Source organism: Brienomyrus brachyistius, chromosome 2, assembly GCF_023856365.1.
Source record: "Brienomyrus brachyistius isolate T26 chromosome 2, BBRACH_0.4, whole genome shotgun sequence".
Taxonomy (NCBI): domain Eukaryota; kingdom Metazoa; phylum Chordata; class Actinopteri; order Osteoglossiformes; family Mormyridae; genus Brienomyrus; species Brienomyrus brachyistius.
The window spans coordinates 14,927,013-14,954,249 of NC_064534.1; the positions used below are offsets into that span (position 1 = coordinate 14,927,013).

Genomic DNA, 27,237 nt, shown 5'->3' on the forward strand with positions numbered 1-27,237 from the left:
GCCACGCCATAGTCGTCAGAGGAAGAGACGGACGCGTTCGTTGTTCATTCACAAGCTTCTGTAATAACGCTGTGGAGCAGGGGGCCGCTGGCAGTAACAACCGGGCGGCCGTTGGACAATTCAGCTCCTTTCGTTTTCGTATGTGTGTTCGTGGTTCAGCGAAGAACGCCTGCAGCTGAAGGAAAGCCGAAGGTAACAGCCGGGATGCTTTCGTTTTTACTTGGCGGTTGAAGACCAGAGGGAGCCGCAGAGCGATGTTTATTATTAGTTTGATATTTTCCATAGTCGTCTGGATAGTCCTGCTGCTGTCCAGTTTTATGTGGGCTATCTATCCGGAAATAAATAATCCCATTGACAGAAATTATCACGGAAAAAAATCCAATATTTTCGGTGGTAACTTTCATATTTGAACATGTTTATCGCCCGCTTAATATAACATCAGGGATAACGATCAGGCTGCGCTTGTATTTGTCGGTACGTGATGTTGAGCTAACCGGCTAGCTATACGTCTTGTATTGTATTACACTGGGAAAGAGATGGATCGTTTTATCAGGTCCCCGAATGATCCAGCTGTAAACCGTAAGGTTGAAATCCACCTCAGATCCGGTTGGTGTCCCTCAACGTCCGGAGAGGTCGCAAACCAGATACCTGCACCTCTTAAATGGGTGACCAGAGATTTATTTTCATGTTAAATTAACCAGCCAGTGATGTCCTTTCTGTGCTGTGTATCAAGACAAATTCAGAGCACGTTTTATGCATGCCATGTATCCTGTCAACTACCCTAAACTGTTTTGTCAATGTGACATCAACATACATAAGTTAATTTGTAGTGGCAAAATTTCTAGTGTCTAATTATTATACGTTTCATACGGCAAAATGGATAGGCTTTCCTGAAGGGCTTCCACCCTATATAAACAACTGCCAAACAGACTGTTTCCAACAGTTTCTGCAAAAAGCAAATAATTTGTGGGAAAAAAATCCAGGTTGGCTCTCAGAAAAATGTAAAAACTCATTTCCCAAATCAGTTCATATTGTCGTCTCTGGACAGCAGTTTTTTGCAGTGCAGAGGGCCATGGTCACTGGTAAGTTTCAGACTGCATGGGAATGTATTGCCCTGCTTGTAGTAATTACAGTCCTGCTGGAAACAAGACAGGTATCTGCTTTAAATTATATCATTTACTGTGGGCTAGTTTGCAGACCTGTAGCCGCCAAATTGTTGAATAAATAAGAGTAACAAAGTATTGTGAAAGCAGGAGCTTCAGCTCTTTGACCCTAGACATTGGCATCCCATTACTCTTGTCCTTTATAACAGTGTTTTCCAATCTAGTCCTTGGGGACCTAGACATTCCTCATTTTTGCTTCCCCTTAGTTCCCTACCATTTTTGCTCCATCCCAGGTCCCGGACTGTTTGGGTGCCCTTGAGGACCAGGTTAGGAAACATTGCTTTATAAAATCGCTGGATAGCTGATGTGTCCAGAGTAGATTTTTGTGTTGGAACACATTTTGCGGTACTAAAGCTAACAGCAACTCTAGGCCAGTATACTTCTTTACACTGATATCTCTGTGTTTAGGTTGAGATTTGTGGCAAAACAGACTAACAGTTCTGAATCGGATCATTGGGAATATCCATTTGAAAGTATAAGCAGGCAATTTTGTACAATCTTAAATACTTCACAGAGAGGAATACTGTGGTGTGGTTGGAATGCACAGACTGTTTATAACATCCAGAGTATACTTTTGAGTTAAGGGGTGGGGAAAGTCATACTCAGATTAGTTACTTTTCTCCTTGTTCTCTACAAGGGTTTGTATCAGTGGGTGGTGCATGAAAAAGAAATCTGCAGAATAGAGAGCTTGCATTACATGAAGGTTAGGCATCTGGGTGGGAGGTGAAATTTCTTGGCATGGTTTATTTGTGCACAACCCTTTAGAGGGCAAGATACAATAGCTTTGTGTTTATTGACATTTGATTGATTACATTCTTTGATGTTGGGTGTGAAATCTCATATAACAATGGTCTCCTTCTTTCAGCTGAAGTGGTCGTTAAGTGGTTTGATGAGCAAGAAACATTCAATGGCTGACCCAGGTGGATGCTTACAGCGTTTCTGTAGCAGTTCCTATGACAGCATTTTCCACCATCGTCAGCAAGCTGCCAAATGAGGGAATTTCTCAGGGGGGTTGCATCAGTACGGTTTCTTGCAGTCTTTCCCATAGTGCCCTGAAGTTCTTTTCCGATTTGTGTTTGTGCCCAATTAAGTCATTACACAGTGAAATCTGTATTTTCCCGTCACCTGTATGAATGTGCTGATTTCACCATGAAACTGACGGTTCTAAATCTTAAACCTTGAAACGTTAATGAGTGAACTTAAACAGAGTCTGTGTTATTTTGTTGTGTGATGCAAGTGAAGATTTTTTGTTTATGATATATATATATTCCATCACAGTAGATCCACGATGTATAGGTGTAATGGAGAGAATCAAGATCTTTGTAAGCTGTTCCCTGAAATGCTGTAAGAAGATAGGTGAAATGATCAGTTTTTAGTACTATTCCCATATCATCCTTGTCTTCCTGCTTTCAAGAAAACTTACTTTACATTTATTTAGTGACCACGTGTGTCTTACTCAAGGGTCTGCAGGTGAAATGCTAAACACTGCATTTGATCTGGTAACCTTCCGTTGGCTAGTACTGTAGCCTATATCTCTGACCCATATACCTCCTTGATCTCTTAATTCATGAAATCCACGAAATTATGCTGTATTATTCTTTAAACTTTGTTACCTTTTGCAACAATTGATGAGAATAGTACCTCATGTCAAACGTTTTGCAATCGTGACAGTTTTATGGCTCACTAACAATAGCCGTTCAGACTAGCAATGGCATGTCAGAAATTGCAGGAGGATCCCAGTTTTGTTCCCAGTGAAAAACGGTTCAGATTATAGTACAGAACGCCTTGACTGATCTATGTGGGGTTTTTCACCTTTTAGTCACTAGTTAATTTTATACATTTCTTGCAGATGCTGGCAATAGAGAAGATTTTAAACTTAAAATTACAGGCATGCTTTTACCTATTTTGAAATGAATGCCCAAGTCACCTGTGTGAATCTGCTGTTAAATACAGGGTTAGGGTTAGGTTTTTCCATCGATCTTCTCTACTTGCTTGTCCTATTCTGAGTCTCAGGAGCCCATCCTAGAAGCTGTAGGCATAAGACAGGGAACAGCCCAGGATGGGTGCCAACCTTTTCACAGGGCACACTCACAGGCAATTTGCTAGCTCCAATTCTCCTCTGCATGTTTTTGGACTGTGGGGGAAATCTCATGGTGACATGGGGAGATACCTCACATAAATTTAACCAGGGCAGTGATTCGAACCGTGGTCCCAGAGATGTGAGACAACAGTGCTAACCACTGTGCCACCACAGCCTTTACCTATACCTATTATGCTATCAAATACTTAGCTGCAGAACCATATGCATAAATATTAATAAGTCATAAATTATGCATTTGCCCACAATTCTGTGTTGATGCATGGTTATAATTTTTTGCTTTATAGTTTTATTAGTAAAATATGTGCGCCACTTAGCAGTATATCTATGTATAATTTTCACAGAAGCATTATATAGGAAAACAAAGCATTGCAAAAGATAATACTACTTTTACAAAAACATCATTACTTTTTAAGATTTCAATAAAGCAGAGTGATACAGAAGGCTGTTTCTGATCAGAGAGACTGAGTGAAACCAGCACAAAGAGAAGTTTGAGAATTTCTTGCATTTGAGCTCAGACCTTGCTTGCAATAGTGAGGATGAAGATAGAAGATGATTTAAATGACAATCTTTGTTTGGGGGAATAGCGAGTATATATAGATGTGTGTGTGTGTGTGTCTATATATATATATATATATATATATATATATATATATATATATATATATATATATATATATATATATATATATATAAGATGTGTGTGTGTGTGTGTGTGTGTGTGTATATATGAGTATAACATTTGTATGGTGCTTTTGTGGTTCTGTACAGCTATACAGACTTTCATGATGGGGGAAAAAAGTAGCATTTGTCTCCAGGCCCTTGAAGAGATTGGATGGATGCTTCATTAATGCCAGTGGCAACTAAAGGTGTACAGTAGCTGAATACACACATTTACACAGTAAAAGACGTTCACGCATACATAGACGATGACAATAGACATCAGTGAACGGTATCAGTGCAAAGAATGTCAGAGTAAGTATTACACAGAACTCTGTAGTTGCGACTCAGAAATAAGTAGTATTGCACAGTGAACGAATGAATGTTCTCTAAATGGGACCGGAACTGCTTAGGCACATTCAGACAGTCGGTTGTCCCCCCTCTCATAGAGTGACTCCTTGCCGGGTGTAATGACTGAGGGTAGGAATGATCTTGTGTGGCCTCATTGGAGCAGCACAGCTATTTCTGCTTGCTGCTGAATGGGTTACTCTGCTTGGCCAAGATGTGGTGCTGAAATTGGGTGTCATTGTTGAGTACAGGCAGCAGTTTCCTCTGAGTTCAGACTAGCTCTTAAAACTGAGCCAGCTTCCTTAATGAGTTGGTGAAGCTTTTTGGCATCACCTGCAGTGATGCCATTGCCCCAACATGCCACTACATAAAAGACTGCTCTGGAAACAACGCGCTGTTAGAAGACACATAAGACAAAGACCTGCATATGCCAAAGGACCTCAGTCTCCTCAGGAAGTAGAGGTGATTTTGGCCATTCTTGCATTAGTGATCCACTCAAGTTAAGTGCACCCTAATGTACTTAAAGGTCCTCACCAGCTTCAGAAGGTGGAGGTGATTGAGGAGGGACTGAACACAGAATGAAATGAGGAAAAGGGGAATGGATTTAAATTTTCAGTATATAAAAACTGGAAGAAATCACCCTTTCAGAAGTGTAGTATCTTCAGATTACTGTAAAACCTTCTGCCATTGGCTAGTTTCATCTCTGAGAATTATGCCTCTCTGTACTTTTGTATGTAGTGTTATTTTAATATTTCTGATGAAATATGCCTGGGACTTTGTTAGGAGATAAAGACGTTAAAATGTCTTTTAAATTCATTTAATACCCTCATATTGTAACGTTATGCTAGGTGTTCATATGTGGTCAGAACTGATAATGTTTTGATATCAGTGCAGATAAGTCTCAATTAGGGCATGCTAATGTAATGACTCTGAAGATACTGAGTTTTATTTAAGATCTTGCCAAAGCTAGTAAAAATTGGCCTGAAAAGGCTGGAAATTTAAATGGTTAAAAATAGCAGGTTTGTTTCAGTGCTTGAACTTTAATCCAGGCATATTATAATGGGGTAATTTAAAATCAAATTAATTTGTTTGATGTATTATTAATATTTACAAGCATAGACATTACTTTGACATGCATTCAGAAGTGGAGCCTCTATTTTAATAATACATCAGAACTGGATTTTAGAAATGACTGGTTCAGTTGCCAATACTTATTAGTGACAGATTACATCAGACCTTCTAAAACAGGTTATTAAGAGTGAGAAAAGCTGAAGCTCAGCTGTGGTTCTCCAGAGCTTGGGTCCTGCTGATGACTGTAATAGAGAGTGGGACACTTAAGACAGTCAGTCTTGAAAAGTGGTTTTGAAGAAGTGAAATCAGACTATTGTAAGTTTTTACAGTTCTGCTGGTGAATTTCTGGATATACTTTAATCCTGCTGCTAGATATTGATGTTGCCTATGCTAAACATCTTTGCCTAACTTTTTATTGAACTTGATTCAGCCTTGTCACCACAGAAGGAATGCTGTTTATCTTGATTTGGTGCACTAAAGGTAGTGCTACCTTAAGAATTAATGAAGCATAGCTTTTCAACTAGATAAACTGGTTTAACAGATTCTTTATGCTGTATGAGGATGTCTGAAATTGAAACATGATAGAAATGTCGTGTGTTAAATGCTTTATTTATTGCCCAACAATGGCATTGCCTTACTAAGCACTTGGGCTGTGGGGGGAAAAAATATAGGCTTATCATCCAGTGGCAGCTTAGTATTGAGAAAAGAAGTATTAATGTTTAATTTGTGGTTGAGTACTAATTTGTTTGAACTGTTGCCTGACAGATAGCCTTATAACTAGGAGGTGAACTATGAACTTAACATGCTTTTATCTGTCTAGTATTAGGTCTTCACTCTCCCACTGACACGTAGACAATGACACAGCATGTTGGGTCTGATGTGCTTAAGCAGAATTCTTCCTTTTATTCCTTTGGAGATATTGGAGTCTGTGTTGCTATTAAAGGCTTGTGACTTCAGATATTTTTCTGACAAATGTAGTGGATAGTTGTACAAAGAGTAATAATACATTTTCAGCTTGGGTAATGATATCTTTGTCCAAACCAAGGAGGAGCAAACATTGACATAACATTCCCACAATTGGTGGTGTGTGTAGTTCCAATTACATCTGCGGAAGATGGTTAGTTTTGCTCGATCTCTTCCCTGTATTAAACAGAACAATACAGAATGCTGCTCTTGTTTTGTGTAGGAAAGAATCCTCATTCCATTAAGATAGAAGAAAGTAATCTTTACAAAATGAATGAAAACTGTTTTAAAGATGGAAATTATAGACGGGATTTGTTTCTTTGTTCCATTTCCCAAGTCTTCGTATGATGACTTTTTTTGGTTGTGCAAAAGTATTACACGTATGTTTAGAAGTTTTTTTCTACAAATACTAATGCTTGGAAATTATGGTTCCATAACTTCCAGTCATGTACCACTGGCAACACTTGGCAGCATGGTTGTGCCAGGTACATTGATTGGATATACTTGTTTAGTGGCACACATGGCTGAAACGCCGGAGGATAGCGTTGTATTCTAGACAGGTTAGTGTTGTCTGTGTTTATGGTATAATTATTTTGCCGGTGCAGTGCTAATTTGTTACGTTGTCTTTACTAGATGATGATTGGTCAGCTCGTTGTCTTTCTCAGTGACTCTATTCAGCTGCCAGTGAGGGTCAGTGCCATTGTCACTTTTATGGCCCACTACCCCAGTCCACATTAGGCTCACTAAAGGGGGCCTGCCCAACTCTCCCACCTTGAACGGTTCTATGAAAAATCCCGAGCCAGTGTCATCCAGGTAGAATGCAATGACCTGTCTGCTTCCGTAAAGTGACGCGATGCCACTCGTTTGCTTTGAGAGAGATGAGGGAAGATGGCTAAGATGCTCGAACCGCCTACTCTTGAGTAGCTGCCACAGCAGGCGGCTGGCGGTTAAAGCGGGGCGTGCCACATGCTTGTAATCCTGCCAAGTTGCCTGAGGAACAGCTCAGCCAAGTGGCCCATTTGCTGTGAAGCACAAGGGGGTGAACGCATGGCTGTGGTCTCCTTCTAATGTTAGCCTGTCTTTATGTGTTGATTTGGAAACGGAAATGCCCACCTCCCCACCCCCTCTTGATGTGTTTTGAAGAGACTGATTTCAGTGTAATGGGGGCATAACAAGCCTCCAGGTTGTGGTATGCTGCCTCAACCTTCCCCAAATGAGACTACACCTCGTCCGTCATATCATTGTTTTAAAAATAGGCCTGGACAGAAAGTTCTCTGGCAGTCTAGGGCCAAGTGTCCTTCTAGGTATCACTGGCAGACAGTTGCCTGATAGACAGCTATGAGAACTTTGGTGTACAAGGGTAGAACTTGATTCTGTTTTTGATTTTTCTTTATTATTATTTTTAAATCTGCCAGGCATAATTTCTCTCCCTTTGTTATGACCGCATCTGTGTAGTTACAGACCTTGCAGATTACGCACTCATTACAAGGTTGATGTGAAAAGTATAGGTTGGTCGTGTTGGTTGGCATCTACACTGTAGCCAGTGGTGACCCATGATGCAGTGGGTGGGTCTGATGGGCGGGTTTATGGGGAGGCTATACCGACTTGCTTGACCTCAACAACTCTTGTGTCCGTGTGGCCGTCTGCTAGATGCAGCCTGGCAGTGACCTACATGAGGCTACAAGTGTAGATGAGCGAGCTGAGAATGACCGAACCAATGCTGCTTGTCCTTTTGGATGCAGGGCACACTTCCCTGTAGCTCTGCATTAGGTCATTTTTAAAAGAGTTTCTTTTTCTCTGCTGTCTGCCAGCTCCATTCTTCTGCTGTCCTTCGCAGACTGCTGCTCCCTGGCGGTTTCTGTAGTTTCCCAAGTGTCCAGGCTTGGTGTCATCGATACAAACAAGGACAAACTGTTGAAGGTTGGAAGAAGTGAGTATTTTTAGCTTTCAAACACTTTGATTTTTGACTGGAATTATTATTTGATATTTGAGTGATTTGGATATATAATACTTTTTTACTATTTTATAGTATGCAATGTCTGGTGGCACTTAATTTTGCTCCCTTTCGATGGCTGAGAACATGCATCTGCACCCGCCACCTTCTCTTCCTGTGACCTGGTGCCTCCTTGTCTCTCCAACAGTCTGCTTCCACTTCTCTCTCCCCCCCCCCTCCTTCTCACCTACCAGGAGAGTCATGATCCAGAGGCCTAGCCATGGTGGTGCCCAGCTGACACTGACCTTGGCCCTGCTGCTGATGTGCCTCCCGGGGCCGGCGGGGGCCCAGGGGAAGCTCTCTCCAACCGATTTCATTGACGACCTGCTGAGTCACTATGGAGACAATAGCACTGTTATCATGTCCCAGCTTCGCGCTCTGCTTTCCAACTTCAGCGTAGGACAAGGGGACAATAGCTCAGGGGAATGGCCTTCTAGGGGCGCCGTATCCAGAGTGAGTCTGCTCGCCCCAGTGGAGCCAGCTCCGTCTCTGCTGTGTTCTGCTCTAAATAACTGCCACGTAGTGTTTTTCTAGTTACTGTGTTGTTGCCAGTTGATGTCCTTCTTGCCGGTTCATCGAGGTCAGGTCTTTTATATTCTGGCCCTTGTATTTTCATTCACTTTATAATTGAACCATATATGCGTATTTGTCAATGTTTAGAGGTTTATGGCCACTTATCTGATTTGTTAGTTGTCACGGATAATCACATACTCCTACATTATCTACATTTAAAATTTTGCACGTAAGTAAAAGAAATAAGGCGATACAGGGCTCAGAGTTTAGGTATGTTAATCCCTGCATACCTTGGACTTCAGAGTTTATTACATTTTTGCACAGTGTGTGTATCACCGTGCATGTGTATGTGCTCAGTGTTGTGCTGTGTTTAAAACTAGCCTCTACATTTACTCAGTAAACATGTTACACAGTTGGTGCATCGCAGTTTGATTACGGGACTGGGGCAGCTCTAACCTGACGTGGCCTGGGCGTTTGTTGACAGTGCTTGGCTTGGGAAGCCCTGCTTGGGGCTCATGGCTTGAACGAGGAGTCCAGACTGGACCGGCGTGGCCTGAAGGAGTTCTGCCCCACCCTGCTGCAGCAGCTGAGCACGGGGACTTGTAGGGAGGAGTCCAGGTCAGAACCCAACCAAGACGAGCCCACCGAGGGGGGGCCCTCCTCTGCAGAGGGTGAGCATTGCTTGCATTACGGGGGTCTTAATAATAGCTCTCATTTAGCTCTCTCTCCCTCGTTATACATGCTGTTGTGTCTCTGGAAGCTACATTTTGTTTTTGTTTCAGAAGGTTCTTTTAGGTGAAGTAGCAGGGGGTTTGCTTATGGTCTCCTATCCCCCCCACCCTGTGTCTTTTCAAGGCTCAAATGCTGATTATATGCTCTCGGTGTTATTCACTGATAACAGCTCTTTACTGAGCTGCCGTCTTTTTTCTTTTTACTTCTCTTGAACAATCACTGAATGAAAGGAAGGAAGGTCATCGACCTGGACTACCCAAGTTAACAGGATGCAGTCTGAAAAGATGTTTCCTTCACATTTGCTCTCATCACTTTTCTAAAAATGTGAAGGTCCGGGACTGGCATGGCCTTTTTTTCCCCCATAACTCTCTCTTTCCTTTACAGCATTGTGATATCTAGGTAGCAGCTGCACAGCAGTACCTGCTATAAATGGCTGTGCGCTGGTGCCCATCGCCTCTCCCGGTTTTTCCTTCTTCCATAGGTTGTCTCTTTCCCCATAGCTGTCGACGTTTGCAGGCCAGACTCTCCCTGGTGGAGCAGAAGTAGCAGAGTCTGTCGGAGCCTTTCAGAGCTGTTCTGTAACTGATACACCTTGCATCATGCTATTGTCTTAAGCTGGGTTTTTTTTTTAATTCATTGTATTATTTATATGGCAGACGCTTTTATTCAAAGTTACAAGTGACTGTACAGTTGGCAGAGCAGGGTCAGCTGATCCCTGGAGCAATTGGTGTTAAGGGCCTCGCTCAAGGGCCAAAAGGTGACATCACTCTGCCAGGAATGGGATTTGAACTACTGACCTTCCGATCACAGGCACGGAGGCCTCATCACGCACCACCCCGTTAATCTTAAGTGCCTTTTTTTGACTTAGGAGATTTTGGTCAGTTATCCATGGACTGATCAGAGTTGCTGGTATCTGAAGCTGGTTTGGGCAGCAGGACAGATTTGCCTGTGGAAATGGGAGCATCCCACAGATCCGGGGTTGGTCCTGTGATGTGGTGTTAATGGCGGCCCCTGTCGCTCTCTGTCCCACAGTGTGGGGTTTCTCAGTTCTGAGTGTGACGCTGGTGAGCGCCTTCTCCCTCACCGGTGTGTTTGTGGTGCCCTGCATGAAGACACGCTTCATGCACAAGGTGCTGATCTATTTCATCGCCCTCGCCATTGGGACCCTCTTCTCCACTGCTGTCTTCCAGCTCCTGCCTGAGGTGCAGTAAACCACCAACCAACCCCAATTCCCCCCCACCCCCCAAAAAAAAAGTCTCTGTCTCCCTCCCACACAAGGATTGCCACCAGAAAAGTATCCAGCTGTTTTATTTTTCCTTCCCCCCCCCTTCCTTCTTGGGGGGGGGTCCCCTTTAACAGAGAAGGCATGCTGGGAAATTAATACTGCATTTGTTGACTGATTCTGGGTGTACAACTGATTAACCTCTGTGTCGCTCACACTGTACCCCAGGCTTGTGTATGCACTTACACTGCCCTCAGTTTGCTGGTTATCTAGGGTCTGAATGAAAATCTGGCTAAAGTGCAGCTATGTATATCTTAAATCTTATTGAATGTAATTTAGGGTAGGAAATTTGGTCTAAGAATTGAATTTTGTATAGGAAATTAATGTAGGGTGTGGGAATAAGACAATATGAGGGCTAAATTAATATAACCTGGATTTAGGAGATTCTCATGACCCACCAGCTTGTTTTTTGATGAGGCCTGACCTTTGCACTCTGGGTCAGTGGCCATGTCCCAGAGTTCAGTGCAGTAGTGCAGACACACCTGCCTGGCTGCTATGTGAGCTGGCCGGGTTTGATCGGGAGAGGCCTCTGGCTAGCTGAAACCTCTCATCCCACTAATTGGGGTGAGGGCATTGACTGGCAGGCTCTCTTATTTCAGGTGTTAAAAGAGCCATTCTGTGTCCTGATGAGAACCTTCTCTCCCTTGCATTGTCCTTACATCGCCTGAGGCCGAAATGCCGTCGGCGCCTGTAATCTCAGGGTGTACTGAATCAGAGCCGCTCTTCTCATCTTCAACAATCTCTACACGACTGTGATGATCATTCACTTGAATAAGTAATTGTCTTCCAGGATAGAGGAATCCCCTTTATGTGCAGCCACTGTGGCCTGACCGTTGCCAAAGACTTCCTTCCTTGCAGGCATCAATGCCATATTGTCCTCATGAATCACTTGCCATTTTATGACAATCCAGCGGTTTGACCATGCAGTGTTTTTTTTTTCTTGTAAAGAAAACCTGCATGTCAACAGATGCATGCTGATAAATGAGTGATTAAAGAAAAAAAACAGATTTTCTTCTTTTTTTCTCTCTTCCCCTATTTCCACCCTATTCCCTCTCTGTCTGGCTCTCTGTGCTCATGGTCAGTTTGGGGTTATGGGTTCCTGTGCGTCACGGTCATCTCCCTGTGCTCCCTGCTGGGGGCCAGTGTGGTGCCCTTCATGAGGAAAACCTTTTACAAGCGGCTACTCCTCTACTTCATAGCCCTGGCCATTGGCACGCTCTACTCCAACGCCCTGTTTCAGCTCATCCCAGAGGTACCGTGGGGTGCTGGGTTGACAGTTTTCCTGCTCCAAACCTGGGGGACCCTCCACCAGCCCAGGCTGATATAACCAATATTGATATGATCGCCATATATATGACTTGCGGTCCCTGAACTATACTCAGTCACCATTTTTATGAACCAACACTTAAAATCATGGCTGGTTTTGGGTCTCCAAGGAATACAACTGGGGAAATGCTGGTGTGCCTCCTAGTGAACATTTAAAATGGGTTTCTTGTTTTAGTGGGACTCTTTGTCCCAGTTTGCGTATGATATAGTTTAGCGGGAGTGTTTGTCAGATCAGGCCCATCGCCTTAAGAAATTCCCTTCTGTCTGTATATTCAGTTCTTGCACAAAAAAGACTTTTTTCTTTAGTGCTATAATATTAACTTTTGCATTGCAAAAAGAAAAAGATTAAATGTGCAGTGATTTCTTTTAACATAACGTACATGTAACATGGCATGCATTCAAAGGGTCCTTCACCCAAAGGCCTTTTCTGATATTTTGTTTGTTAGTCCCTGAATGCTCCCTTTCTGAATGTTTTTAAGCATGCCCACTTTTGATAATGTCTCCCATCAAAAAAATTAGACTTTACTTGAATATTCTGTGAAACGGACACCAACTCTGACAGGCATAGTAATCACCGAATTTGTCTTTGCAGGTGGCTTTGCCTGTAGTAGCATTAAAATTCAAATGATTCCAACGCCATTTTTGTCCTGTGGCGTGGGCTAATTGGCTGGCTTTGTCTTTCGGCTTTAAAGCATTTTTTTTTAACAGGTGTTAATAAGGTTGTCGATTTTTTTCCATCTAGGCGTTTGGATTCGACCCACAGGAAAATTATTACATCTTCAAGTCGGCCGTGGTATTCGGGGGCTTCTACCTGTTCTTTTTCACAGAAAAGATTTTAAAGATGGTCCTGAAACAGAAAGATGGGGTGAGTGTGTTCTAGATCTTTATGGGATTTAACAGGCAAGTTAACGTTAATCTCTCGGTGGTATGCGCAGACATGAAACAGCCTACCTAATGATTCTACTTTCATGCACGGTGAAGCTAATTGAACTTGTGCTAAAGACATAATGCCCTCAAGCAGTGAGTCCAGGTTTGGGTTTCTCTGTGTGCTGTGTGGATTTAAGTAATTATGACCATCATGTGTGATTCAGACCTGGGGATTTTCATGTGGACTGTCACCAATGAACTGGCTGTTAATGTGCCACAGAATTATAAAAACCGGCCACCGTAACAAATTCTAATTATCTACAACTGATGATGTTTGGCAGACGTATGTTTGTCAGAAGTTTTGTGGGCAAAAAGATTGTAATTACTAGATTTTTGAGTTATTTAGTGTGCGCATAGCTATAACGAATTAATTAAGTTTGTTTAATATAGCAATGTGGTATACGTCCTATAAGTGAATACTAAACCACAGGTATTCCATGCAGTAAAATCATAGATGTCATTATAGAAATCAAAATTAACTTAATCTCGTTAAGATTTTCCAAAAGGAAAAAGTAAAGAAAGGGTTAGTACAAGCTAAGATGCGGAACTGATCAGTTTATTAATTTTCAAGGGGAAATTCAGGAAAGCACATGGTACGGAAATGAGCACACTTTGCTGCAGGGGGCCTTTTGGCGTCTTTATTTGATCCTGATGGAACGTTCTTACAGCTGCTTCTGGAGGAATTTTAGGTTTAGGTTATTACGTCATTGTGTGGTTGAAGTCTGGATTTTAATATCTTAGCTTATCTATGGTGGTTCACGTGTTCCTTTGTTTGTAGAAAACCCACGGACATGGCCACAGCCACTTTCCAGCTGAGCACTATGCCTCTAAGGCGGACGTAGAATCAGGGGCTACGGAGAAGCTGCAGAATGGAGAGGCAGGGGTGCCCTCTGCTGGACTGGACCGAGCACTGCAAGGGACAGCTGAAGGTGAAAGGGTGCTGAATGCTGGGCAGGCCCTCCAGGTCAGTTTGGCAATAACATCATGATTTTTATGCTAACTGTGGACTGCATAACACATAACCAACATATAGATGATCTGTTTTAATTAACCGTCAGAGAGGTAAAGATGATCTGGGAAGTTAAACACTCCCAGCTACCGAGCAATTTTACAAGGCAGTGTTTCTGAACCGGATCCTTGCGGACTCCCCAGATAGTCCGGGAATTGGGAGGGAGCAAAGATGTGGACTATCTGGCAGGGAGCTAGGAGAGAGCAAAATGTACACTGTCTGGGGCAGGGGTCACCAACATGGTGCCCGCGGGCAACAGGATGCCCCCAAGGACCACATGAGTCGCCCACGGACCTGTTCTAAAAATAGCACAACTCACCAGTGAACAGCGTCTAAAATTTTATTTTATCCTGTTATTATTCTTCTTTAATCACATTTGTATTTACAGTGGTACCTTGGTTTACGAACAATCCAAAGCACTCGTATATCAAAGCAAATTTTCCCATTGGAAATAATGGAAACTCAGATTCGTTCCACAACCCAAAATATTCATATACAAATTATTAATACAAAATATAAAGTAAAAATACATAAAACAAATTAACCTGCACTTTACCTTTGAAGAGTATTGTGGATGGTGTGAGGGAGACGAGAGAGAGGAGAAGAGGAGGGTTATTTTGTAGGATGACTTTCACTATAACTAACGGAATCACTGCTATCAGTTGGTTCACTGGAATCTTTTTCTTTTTGCGTGACTTTAACAAGGAACCTATCCAATGACAGCCACTTTTGCCCCCTTTTGAGGATTTTACGGTAATTTGACATTGCATTGCCGTTAAACGGATTCCCATCGGTTCAGTTGTGATCACGTGACGCTAGGCAGACAAAGCCTATACGTAATACTCGTATTGCAAGACCTCGTTCTTTTACCAAGTTAAATGGTGAACCAAGTTAGTTTTATTTTTACATTTTTGCTCGTCTTACAAAACACTCGCAGACCAAGTTACTCACAATCCAAGGTTTTACCATGTATAGATTTGAAAATTACAATATCTAAAAAAAAAAAAGCATTTAAAACATGCTTATTATACATGAATTTTAGATAAGTTTAGGAGGGTGTTTCAAACTGGTAGCCCTTCGTATGGCTCAGGACCCATGAAGTAGCTCTGTTTCGAAATGGCTGATGACTCCTGGTCTGGAGGTTCCCAAGGCTTGGGGTGGGAAACACTGCTTTACACCACAGGTATCAAACTCAAGGCTGGATATGACACAGATCCAGCAGCTCAGGCGAAATAATATTGGTAAAGGATGTAACTCAAAGAGGGAGAGATTTAGAAAATGGACACGTGTATTGGAAAAATCCTCCATGACAAAAAATCCTCCATGACAAAGTAAAACAAATCCCTGCTGTTCTCATTTGTACCACTGGGGGGGGGGGGGGGGGGAACGCAATACTGAAGGAATATAATGTTTGGTGCTGAAAAATACAACTTGCAAGAGCACATGTGAACAGACAAAGTAAATAAATTATTGGCTGGCCCAAAACAACAGCAGTAGTCAGTGATGCAGCTGTGAAAGCTAGCTACAAAAGAAATCTAGCGAAATAGCATCAAAACCATACACTGACGATGAATTTGAGAAGACATGCGTGCTCACAGCTGCAGAAGCCGCATGCCTTTAACAGCTGTCTGATGTAAGTGTGACGAGAAATATAGCATCAGACAAGATTTCAGTTCCCGTAGGCTGTTGATAATTTGTAGGTGATTGATGATCAACTTGTTTGTGCATTTATGACATACCTTGCTCTCCTACTTCTTCCATAGATATATAAAAAACAAATGTTAAAAGTCTGGTTAGTGTGGCCTAGTTGAGAGTGGATAAGATCCAAAAAAAAATCTTTTTGTTTTTAAGATAAAGATGATTTTTTGATGAGCATATTTTTAGGGTAAACTTCCACAGAGTAGTTTTAATAATGAATCCTTTATTTAACGTTTGCACAAGTATATCGGAATGCTTTTCTTCGCCTACCCCGTCTTGCTCTCCATAACTTGGGGGTCACAGCACGGGGTCAGCCAACGTGCAGCACCCCTGTAGCTGGGGGTTATGGGCCTTGCTCAAGAAGGTCCCACAGACATGTGACCGTCCTGTCAAGGCTGGGGTTCACATCGGCTATTTTTTCGATCATGGGTACAGAGACTGAACCCACTGAGTCACTCACCGCCCCGTAATGAAATATATAAATGGGGACCAGGGATGTTGTGTTTGATGTCCTAATTCTCAGATTGTTGTTGCCCACAGGAGTCCCAGAGCTCAGGCGGGGGTGGCTGCTATTGGCTGAAAGGCACCTCGTACTCTGACATCGGCACGCTGGCCTGGATGATCACGCTCAGTGACGGGCTGCACAATTTCATCGACGGCCTTGCCATTGGGGCCTCCTTCACCGTCTCAGTATTCCAAGGCATCAGCACCTCCGTAGCTATCTTGTGCGAGGAATTCCCCCATGAGCTGGGTGAGCATCTTATTCTCCCGCTGATCGTGTACCGGGTCTGCTTGACGGCTTTGTGAGATGTCTGGGATTGAATCAGAAATGTTGTGGGTTTAGATACCAGGAGGGTGACAGTTGTGCATTAACTACTTGTTTAAATGAATGATGTAAATATTTTTAAAATAGTAGAAAAGAACAATAAAATGCAAAAATGAATGCAAAGCTATAAAGGTGATGTTTTCAATATGCTTAACTTATTACCTTAACCACATGTAGTTGAAGGTTTTGCTGTGCAGGACCATCTTTTGAATACAGTAGTAATGTCACCTCATGTCTGTCCTCTTATCCCTTCTCGGTGTGCAAAGGTGACTTTGTGATACTGCTCAACGCTGGCATGAGCATCCAGCAGGCTCTCTTCTTTAACTTTCTGTCGGCCTGCTGCTGCTACCTGGGCATGGGCTTCGGCATCCTGGCAGGGAGCCACTTCTCTGCCAACTGGATCTTCGCGCTGGCGGGGGGCATGTTCCTCTACATCGCTCTAGCTGACATGGTGAGGGGCAGCCTGCTGTTGGGGCCGAGTCACTTTGGAACATAAACATTTGTGGGCACAGAACTTCCAACCTTGATGGCTTAGCCTTAGCTGCTGTTTTCATTTCTCTTCATGCCCTCAGCCCAGAACACAGGGTTTCAAAACAAGTCATTTCAGGTTAAGAATAAAGATAAACCTGCAGCCTCAGCAAATAGGCTATATTCACGGTTTAACAGATAAAACAGGCTACGTTTTTCACATAATAGTAGGCTAGTCATTATGGTTGCAAAGGGGTGGAAAGTTTCCTGTAACTTTCCATGGGAAGTTAAGTTGCGAAATTTTGGAAATATTAAATTCTGTGCGAGCTGTCAGATACAGCAAAGAAAACTAAATGTATGAATAATACAAAATATAATATGATTTATAAGCCTTGCATTATGATGCAGATGCTTATTTTGGGGTGTTTTTACATTACACATAATTACTCACAAGCACTTGCTTACACAACGATATCACTATTAGTTCCGTAGATGTTTTTAGTTCAACTATATTTAAGTTCCCTGTAATATTGCATATTTTCAGATTCCTATTAATTTCCTATATTCCTGTTAATTACCATGGAAAGTTTCCAACTTTGAAAATTCCCAGAATTTTGCAACCCAGCTAGTCATGTACATAGGTATCTTTCAGTTGCAAAAACGTTTGCAATAATAGGTCGTAGATCTGCACAAACAGTCCACATATTTGTGTGTTCCTTCGTTTTTAGTGCAATTGTCAGGTTTGATTTGTTTGCCCTTGCAGTGAATATCAGTGTAGTCTGGTCTTTTAAAATTAATCACATGCGGCCCTGAAGTGCCAGACTTGTGCCCAGTGTATGATAGCACTTTGTTACATTTGTCAGAATGGGCAAAAGGCGAGTGGTTCTGTTTGTGGTCACTTACAGTAAAAGGATTGCCAAATACCTGATTTTCCTTACTTAGTTTGACAGTTTTATATTCACCTTTCCTTAAGCAGGCACTTGCATCATCAGGCGTTAAAGATTTTTTCTCGCTGGCCCTGTTTCATTAGCTGCACTTACGAGAGTGACGAGGGCCTTTCAAAGTGCTAACACCCCTCTGAAAGTTCCAGGATAGGCTGGCTGTGTAAATACCAAATTAGGCATAGCAGCCTGTTTTCTTTTTCTTTTGTAGGACCCTGCGAGTCTTTTTTTTTTTTCTCACGCTCCTGCAGGCATATATCAGTCACTTCCTGCCTGCTCCCACATTCTAAAATGAAAACAGGTTTTTTTTTTCTTTCTTCTGGGTACTCTGGTTTCCTCCTGTGGCATTGAAATATGCAGTTATGGGCTAAATTGCCCATAGTGCCTGATTGTGTATGTTTGTCCCTTGAGATGGACTAGCATTCCATCCAGAATGTACCCCAGCCTTATGCCCCATGCAGTTTTGTGCTGCTTCTGTTTCATGCCATTAAAGCGGTGATGCTTTCAACAGGTGCTGCTGTTTGACCAGTGTCATAAATGTTTAATATTAATATGCTTAAACATCTTTTTCCTTTTAAACAATATAAATCCTGTAAATATGTACAGTATTCCTACTATACACCGATGAGCCGGATAATTGAAACCACTGCCAGGTGAAGTGAATAATGTTGATTATCTTGTAACAGTGACATATTTCAAGGGTGCCATTATATGTTATATGCCAAGTAAACAGTCAGTTTTTGAAGCTGATGTTTTGGAAGCAGGAAAAATGGACAAGTGTATGGATCTGAGCGACTTTGGCAAGGGCGAAAATGCGATGGCTAGACGACTGGGTCAGAGCATCTACAAAATGACAAGATTTATTGATCTATTGTAGCACAAATTGCTGAAAAGGTTAATGCTGGCTATGATAGGAAGGTGTCAGAACATGCAGTGCATTGCAGCCTGTTATGTATGGGGCTGCGTAAAAGCACCTACATTGGGCATATGAGCTTTAGAACTGGACCATGGAGCAATGGAAGAAGGTGGTCTGGTCTGATGAGTCACATTTTCTGTTACATCATGTGGACAGCTGGATGCGCGTGTGTCCTTAACCTGGGTAAGAGAGAAACATTGTTGTAGACCAAGTACACCCCTTTATGGCAGCGGTATTCCCTGATGACAGTGGCCTCTCTTGGCTGGATAATGTGCCCTGCCACACTGCTAAACTGTCCAGGAATGGCTTGAGCAACACGAAGAGTTTCGGGTGTTGATTTGACCTCCAGATTCCCCAGATCTCAAACTGACCAAGCATTTGTGGGATGTGCTGGACAAAGAATTCTAATCCATGGAGACCCCACCTTGCAACTTATAGGACTTAAAGGATCCATTGCCAACGTCTTGGTGCCAAATATCATAAGACACTTTCCGAGGCCTTAGGTAGTTCATGCCTTAATGGGCCATTGCTGTTCTGATGACATGAAGGAGACCTACACAATATTAGACAGGCGGTTTTAATGTAATGGCTGATAAGTGTAAACTTTTCATAAAGGAAGTTCCCATTAACCATTTCAAGTTTAAAACCAGTTTGTACTGCAAAAAGATTAAATGTGACTGATGGTGAAATGCTTAGTGAGATGGAAAGCATCATGCAAATTAGATTGTGATCACTGTTCCGAATAGCAGCCAGCAGATGGCCTATTTGATTGCATAAGAAATCGATTGAGGAGTCTCTATAGCAGATTCTTACTGCAAAAAAAAAGAAACCCACTCAGAATGATCAAATTGCTTTGAATTATCTTGTTTAATAAGAAATTGCTATTTTAATGGAAAAATTGATATTTAGGATGCAGATAATGATTAATGGTACATAATGGCTCTTTCTCCCTAAGCATTTTCAGTGCATGTTTGTGAGGTACATTCACATCAGACTCGGGTCTGACATTAAGTCTTGAATGCAGATGGATAAACATAACAGCTATTAAAACGGTGTGTCTGAAACTAGTGATGTCTTTCATACATTTGTGTGCTGATGCCGTGCAGCTTTTGGAAATTTATTGAAGACGTAGCTGAGATGTCGCTCCTGACCATTTTTCCCGGTTTCTCTCTCCCTGTCCAGTTTCCTGAGATGAATGAGGTCAGCCGTGAGGAGGAGGAGAGTGGAGGCAGCGCCTCCCTGGTGACCTTCGCCATTCAGAATGCAGGACTGCTGACGGGTTTTTCCATAATGCTGCTCCTTACCATGTACTCTGGGCAGATCCAGCTGGGCTAGACCTGATGGCACCATGTACCTGTACACTGTACTTTCCTCCTTGCAGACCCTGACTGTCAGTCACACTGTGCTCAAGCAACTGAACGGGCTGGACCTGTGCCCCGACCCTGCCCCAGTGTATGAAATCCCAATTAGAACAAGAGAGGAACTCCTATATGCAATGGTAGTACCCTACTGCGATGTGATTGGCTCTCTCATTTTAGATTCTGTCTGAGACCAAACTCTTTGAGGACATTTCACTGCAACAGTCCTGGTAACTTGGTGCTGTTTGTTTTTCTCTCAGCAAATGGAAAATAACTGGAAATCAAAGGTGACAGGCTTTCTTGGCTTGAGTTGCAGTGCAGGATTGGAATAGCTTTAGATTTCCTCCATGAGGTGTCCTTTTGGGCAGTACTAATTTATGTTCATTTTATACAGCGTGCACATGAACAAGGAATCACATTGAACATGGCTGGAGCACAGACCCCAACTATAATCTTCATGTTATCATGTCTCTTGTGTATTATCTGTGCCCAGTCAGGTATCTTACTTTGCCCCTAAAGACTGATGGAAGATGTTGGCTTGTTCGTGTGGCCAGATTAACTTGGGAAAAAAAGATAGAACATAAGTTTGTTCAGATCACTCACTTTAATTTAAAAGGCTTTTTTAATTTTCATTTTGTTTGTTTATCTTTCTTAATATAGGGAGAAAAAAATAATTCCTAGCGACCAAATAAGAGATTTTATCTGTAAGTCTTTTTTAAGTTGTATATGTCATTGGACCATTTTTCTTTCATTTGTATTTTTAATGACTGGATTCTCCCCAACACTGTGCTCTGGTTTGCCTGGTGTACTGGTGTTACCCCTTTGTTTTGTGTCCAGAAGAAGTTCTTGTTATGTACATACTTTTTCCACTGGAAATCAAATGCATCACTGACAGCTGTCAGCTGGTGATCTAATGATCAGATATGCAGAATTGAGTCTGCAACAGTTGTACGTACTGTTGCGTAACCATGGCAATTATAGCAGTGCTATTTCAGTGGGGAATGTTATCCTGCTGCTCCCCTCCCCTAGACAGATTACCCATAAGACCCTAGCAATTTAATCAGAATTAGTAGGTGGGTGGATGGGTGTTTTATTGGATAGTGTTGGGGTAATTTTTGGGGTGTTTTTTGTTTGTTTTTTTCCCTTTTTTAGGGGCTGTTGGCAATTTACGTTTTCAACCACAAGTATTTTGTAACACTTGAGCATAGGTTAAGCTGTGTGTAATCAGGGTTCCGTTGCTTAGATAAACTGACACTTGGATTTTTAGGATTTTTTTTTTTTTGTCAGCGACTTGAATGGCAGTTGAGTATTTATTATATTTGAGAAAAACATCCTGTGACTGATAATAGTGCAGGTATTGAATGCACATTTAAATTGTGTGTTTGTATTTTAACTGGTTTTATGCCTCTTTCTCAATATTTTATTTATTCCAACTTTCATTACAGACAAGCTTCAGATTTTGGTGGTCTAGGGGCGGTTTGAAAATGTGTTCAGAAGAGGGCAACAGTTTGATAATCAGAAAATCACTGACGTACAGCAGTTTGTCTGGACCCTATGCAAAAAAGACGTACACCCACAAATTAATTAAAGAAGTTAAAATTGGCTGTGTGATTTATAATAATTTTTTTTTATTCCTTGTGCTTTCAGATCTTTATGGTTTGAATCATACAGTATTGTTTTTTTTTCTATTAAAGATATCTTGTAATCATTGCAAATGATGCTAAGTGCTTGCATGAAATACTAAAGTTCATTTTTCAAATTCATATTTACTAAATTTGAAGATATTGTTTCATTTGGATTTTTTGAGTTTAAGAATAACAAAACATGGTTATACTTGAATTTTGTTGTGTTCTACTTTAAGCTTTTGTGAGATAGAATGCCTGCATTTTAGGACAAGCTGTAAAATACTGTTTAATCTGCACTCATACAATTTTAGCACACAAGTTTAGCGTGCATTTAAGTGGATTTTGAAAAGGGGTTCACTATAGCCCTTCATTATCAAAAATCAGCAAATTCTCAGTTTTGAAGAAGTGGACATTTTCCTTTCAGTTTTGGTTGCCAGTGAATTTCATTGCTGGAATTGTTTGAGTTTGTATCCTTTCTGTCATGTTATCATTAACACTTGTGCCTGCCCAGTCAAAGTATTTGAGTTCTATTTTACGAGCCATGTGAAGGACCATTTTTACTTCTTTCTTAAGCCATAATTTTAAATGGAGCTATATAAATCTTATTTTTATTTTTTGTACAACTTAATTGTACTGTGTGACTGATCCTCACTGTTCTGATCGTAGAACTGAATAAAACCTTTACCTTTGGGTAGCCTTACAAAGAAATGGTTCCATCTGATTGGAGCAGATATTAGTTCATAACTTTAAGCTTTTCTTGTCGTAAGTAATACCGTTTTATGTTGAAATTTATGATGGTCTGTAAAAAATAACTACTTTTGCTGGTTTGAGTGTGGGGATATTTACTTGAAGGGGCACAAGTAACTTGGTAGCTCAGTTACTACTCAAGTACAAATCATGAACAAATATAGTAATGAAAATACATAAACTGATATGATTGTTTAATGATGGACAAGCATGAGATCAGTACATAACTAACACTTACTTTATTGTATTAATTAACAGAAACTAAGAGCATACTATATTATTTGTGCCCCCTCAAGTAAAGTGTTGCCAAAAGTATGCATTTGATCTACAGAAGTGTCCTGAAATATGTACCAAATAGAAAACAGATTAAAAATAAAATTTGTTGAACTCTATTTGTTTTAGTAGATTCAGACAGAAATATTTAGATATCTGGAATCGGTGTTTATCAATCATTGCAACCTGTGCAAACAATGTTTGCATGACTATGCCTGAAAACTGATTTTGGAGAAGCACTCCTGTAGTGAATTCTGTCCCTCTGCATTGTGAAAATGTGTTGTGGTTTTGGTGGACTATTAGGGGGTTTCCATAATGTTGTTTTAAAAAGGCATTTGTTTTAATATTAACTATACATATTACAGGTAGCATAAGAACTGCAAACTGATATCAAACACTGATATTATAAGACATGTGTGGTCATACCATTTGGGAATGCCTTGTCATAAACAAATCTGAATTGTTGTACTTTGTTACTTTTACATCCACATGCTTCTTTAGAAGAATGATTGTGTTGTGTAACATGTTGAGGAATCATCTAAGTTCCATGATGGTGTTTCACACATGGCCTAGGAGCAGAAATGGACAGAAATACTGCTGTGAAAACATGCCAGAAAGCAGCCTCAACTGCATAAAGATCTGCTACTCACCTTCTATAATTACTGCATTAATTTACTGCATATAGTAGAATCTGTTGCCCAAAGTGACATGCAAGTGAGGATAAGAGAGCAGAGTCAGCCGGTCCCTGGCGCTATCTAGGTTAAAAGCCTTCCTCAAAGGCCCAACAGTGAAATCACTCTGCCAACCATGGGATTCGAACTGGCGATATTCTGATCCTAACCCACAGAACCACATAGTCCACAAATACAGCCTGTTCAATACTTGAGTCAATGTAAAATGTAGGCTACGTTTTGGAACTGGCTGATATAGGACAGTTTGATGAAAAAGTACAATTAGTACTTATTACTGTGTGTTTAGTACTATGATCTATTCGTTTAATGGTCTGTAGCCTCAGTCGACTATTTCGGTTTTATTATTATTATTCATTACAATTTTATTGGGGAATATGGTTTTTAAAGAAAATGTTTTTGCTGAGTCAACACTTCAATGCACTACGTTACCCAGAGATTAGAGCGCCCAGCAGCGCTCATTGGCGCCATATTGTAGGAAATCCGTCGCGGGACTGGCGGATTACGGAGTTTGTTTAATCCGGGAGCAAGAGAAAGAGCACGAGAGCAGTCCGCTACGTAGCCGTGGGTCAAGCCTACGGACGGACACGAGGGAAGCGGTATCAGTCCCATGCGCCTAGATGGACTGGAGAATAAAGCGGCACTTTGCTATATTTAGATAGTTAACGTGATTCTTTTATCGTAAACAAAGTGGGGGAAACTGATTTTTTTTATATATATGTAATTTATGTATTTTTCAAACAGCCATTTTCCATACGGTCTGCATTTTACTTTGCTACCCCGGGTAGCTAGCTAGCTAGCTAATCCCGTCAGTCACAGGAATTGACAGCAGCTGGATAGCTACCCAGCGAAAGCTGAAACCGGTAGTTAGCGAGCGTGTTACGAATAACAGCATTTCTGTAGACCGGGAGGGTCCCCCCTAGTCCCCTTCCCATCTCGCCGGGTAGGGACGCCCGTCTAACTGTAATTCTTAAACTCGGGTTGCTAGCCGACCGGCTGGCTAGCGGGTAACGAGGCGTTTCACTTATTTTTATTTTTAACAACCGGACTAAGGATTTATCAGATTGTGACAAGCTAATCAGATTCCCGAGGAGAGCGAAAATGTCAGGGAGACAAGACCCGAATAAGCAGTCTACCACCGAGCGTCTCATTAAAGGTAAGACTCAGCCGCGTTTTCTTGAGACTGGAGACCCCTATCCGGCTCGGTCGCCCGGTTCCTCTAGTTTCACTGTATTCGCTGTCTTGGTTTAGCTGGTTGAGAATTTATCAGCAGCCTGCTGGCCCGATGTCTGTCATCTCGTTTCGGCGCTTCTCTTCTGCGGCCGACCTCGGTGTCAAATGAGCTCGCATAAAAACCCATCCAAACGGCATTGCTCGCCTGTCTGGCCGTGTGCTAGTACGACGCGTCTGGGTACGATTAATTCAGTACTAACCTTCTCTCATCCTCAGGTTACCAATATTTTCTGCATTTTCAAGTTTGAATCAACCCATCGCCAAGTAAACCCGGGTGGCAATCGCGTGCATTTAACTGCGCCGACTCGTTTTTAGCGAGACACAAATGATCCACTTTTTAACTAGCCGAAGCGCGGTTTACTTATCCGATGGGTGAATATTAATAAAAAGCTAGCCACGATGATCCATCAAACAGCTGTTAAAGAGACTAAATTAAGGCTGCTAACTTTGTCCAACTTTCTACTTGTCTACAGCAACATTTAGATGACCCTTGGATTTATTGATATTAATGTTATGACTTGGGGCCATGTATTATGTTTATTTGTAATAAGGGTAAGCGTTTTTAACGCCTGCTCAAAAAGTCGCCATTTGATATAAAATTTAGCGTTTGCAGAAGGACAGTTCATATGATCGGTTGTTATAGCGGCGGCAGCGATGCCTTAACTATAATATCACATTATCTACATTGACTATTTAACCATACCTTTTAGCGCCATTTGTGTGGTAAAAGATAGTCTGCGATGCAGGGCTGGGTGTTTTTGAAAGTTTTGTACTATCGGAGTAAATGTAAACGTTTATTTTTAAGTGTGACATGCGGCAGTTAGTATGAGAGAGACTCGTCTCTAGAGAGGACCCTCAGTGCGGTTTAACAGCCGCCGAGCTCTGTAAAGTTTGTAGAAACCTTTTTCTATCAGACATAAGCTAACAGTGAAACGCGTTTCCTAGTAATGAAATGTTTCTGTTAACAGTCGGAGCGAAGCTGTTATATGAGCGATCTGTTGATTATGCATTGTAATATGTTGTTATTGCCATTGGACGTGGCCATCGCAATTTAGTGCTGATTCGATCTGTCCAAACTAGTTTAGTGGATGATGAAATCTGGATGAACACCTTGAATGTTTTAAGTTGTAATGAATTTAGAAATAAAAATATTTTGCTTGCTCAAGTTTGGCGTTTCTTTTGTAGCTGAAACTAAGATACCTTGCGGAGATTTTTTACAGCATACAGTGCACTGTTTCTGACAAATGTACTTTAAAGCGAAGAAAAAAAAATAACGCATTTTGGACATAAAGACAATTAAGTACACATTAACTTTAAATTTATAATCAGTTGCTTATACTTTTGTGAATTTATTTTTATTCTGTGATATTGATCTCAGCTTTACTGGGTATTATGCATGTTACAGTGGAGATTGCATGTTAAGGACTGCTTTGCAAAAACTGAAGTATTTTATTTCTAAGCCTTCATCGACTCATGACCAATGTCAATGCATGAGCAAGCTGAAATACTAGTCGTAAGCCCAGTGTTCCTTGTCTAGTGGGTTCATAATTGGTTTCAGCCCTTGATGGTTATTCTGTTATGAGCTGCTGTTTAACCAGCTTTGGGAATGTATGTGATGGTGACCCTTTGTGTTGGCTTAGCCTAGTGGATGATGTAAACGGCTGTATGAATTGAGAAGGTATTTGGAGAAAAGCTGTATGTTGGCCTGCATTGCTATTTTGATGAGAACTATTTTTTTGCCTCTCCCTCATGTTTTCCGAACTTCATTGTTTCATATATATCTGTATTGCATTTAAAATGTACTCATGAAACTTATGAAATTTTGTCCCATGCTGTGGAACTTGGCATATTAATACATTGCGTAGATAAAAGTGAGATGCTTTGTCTTTTGATTTATACTGGCCACTATGAATTGTGTTTCTCTACTGTGGCCTGTCAAGCTTCTCACCTGTGTTGCAGGCTTAGGATATCTCAATATATTTTTCCTTTTAGCCCTCATTCAACCATATTTCTGCTCCTAGAATCCCATCAGCCCTTGCAAACTTATTTGCAGGTCATTGAATAATTTAGTGTGCAAGCAAGTAAAAGCTGAGTAACTGAAAGGAGAATCCTTCCCCACTGAGCTCTTAGGATCGGTTCCTCATGGAGCTAGTTGCAGTACTGGTGATGCAGAGAGCAATTGAGCACAAGGGAAAGAGGGAGGGGTATTCAACAAAGACCTAGAGCTTCAGGCGGTCCACTAGCACTCCAGAGGGAGCCCACTTTCTGGTGTCATGGGGAGGAGCATGATAGAGATGGAAGTGGTGGCAGACCCCTGACAGATTTCTGCTCAGTGTCTGATGTTGGGTCCTCTAAATCTGCACCGTTCCCTTATGAAG

The 27,237-nt window shown here is 41.5% G+C and overlaps 2 protein-coding genes across 6 annotated transcripts in view; both read left to right on the plus strand.

Moving 5' to 3' along the window:
• Positions 1-23,056, plus strand: slc39a14 (solute carrier family 39 member 14). 3 transcript variants are annotated; one of them, XM_048977357.1, is made up of 10 exons: positions 1-192; positions 8,141-8,233; positions 8,491-8,749; positions 9,294-9,480; positions 10,574-10,743; positions 12,892-13,014; positions 13,855-14,040; positions 16,324-16,534; positions 16,876-17,060; positions 20,117-23,056. In XM_048977357.1, the coding sequence occupies exons 3-10, from the start codon at positions 8,498-8,500 to the stop codon at positions 20,267-20,269; spliced, it is 1,467 nt and encodes a 488-aa protein (XP_048833314.1). In that variant the 5' UTR covers positions 1-192; positions 8,141-8,233; positions 8,491-8,497; the 3' UTR covers positions 20,270-23,056. The 3 variants fall into 3 exon arrangements, with proteins under 3 accessions (XP_048833314.1, XP_048833304.1, XP_048833295.1); XM_048977347.1 differs by lacking the exon at positions 10,574-10,743 and adding an exon at positions 11,906-12,075 and having other exon boundaries at positions 2-192; positions 8,115-8,233; XM_048977338.1 differs by lacking the exon at positions 10,574-10,743 and adding an exon at positions 11,906-12,075 and having other exon boundaries at positions 2-192.
• Positions 23,057-23,580: 524 nt separating this feature from the next.
• Positions 23,581-27,237, plus strand: part of LOC125709152 (serine/threonine-protein phosphatase 2B catalytic subunit gamma isoform-like) — a 48,950-nt gene continuing 45,293 nt past the window's right edge. The window contains exon 1 of one of the 3 annotated variants that reach the window (XM_048977324.1): positions 23,581-24,782. Coding sequence is in view for 2 of the 3 variants with exons in the window: in XM_048977308.1 (XP_048833265.1) it covers positions 24,728-24,782 (55 nt within the window). In the remaining variant the exon portion in view is untranslated. The remainder of the gene's footprint in view (positions 24,783-27,237) is intronic. The other 2 variants (XM_048977308.1, XM_048977317.1) reach the window with 2 other exon arrangements.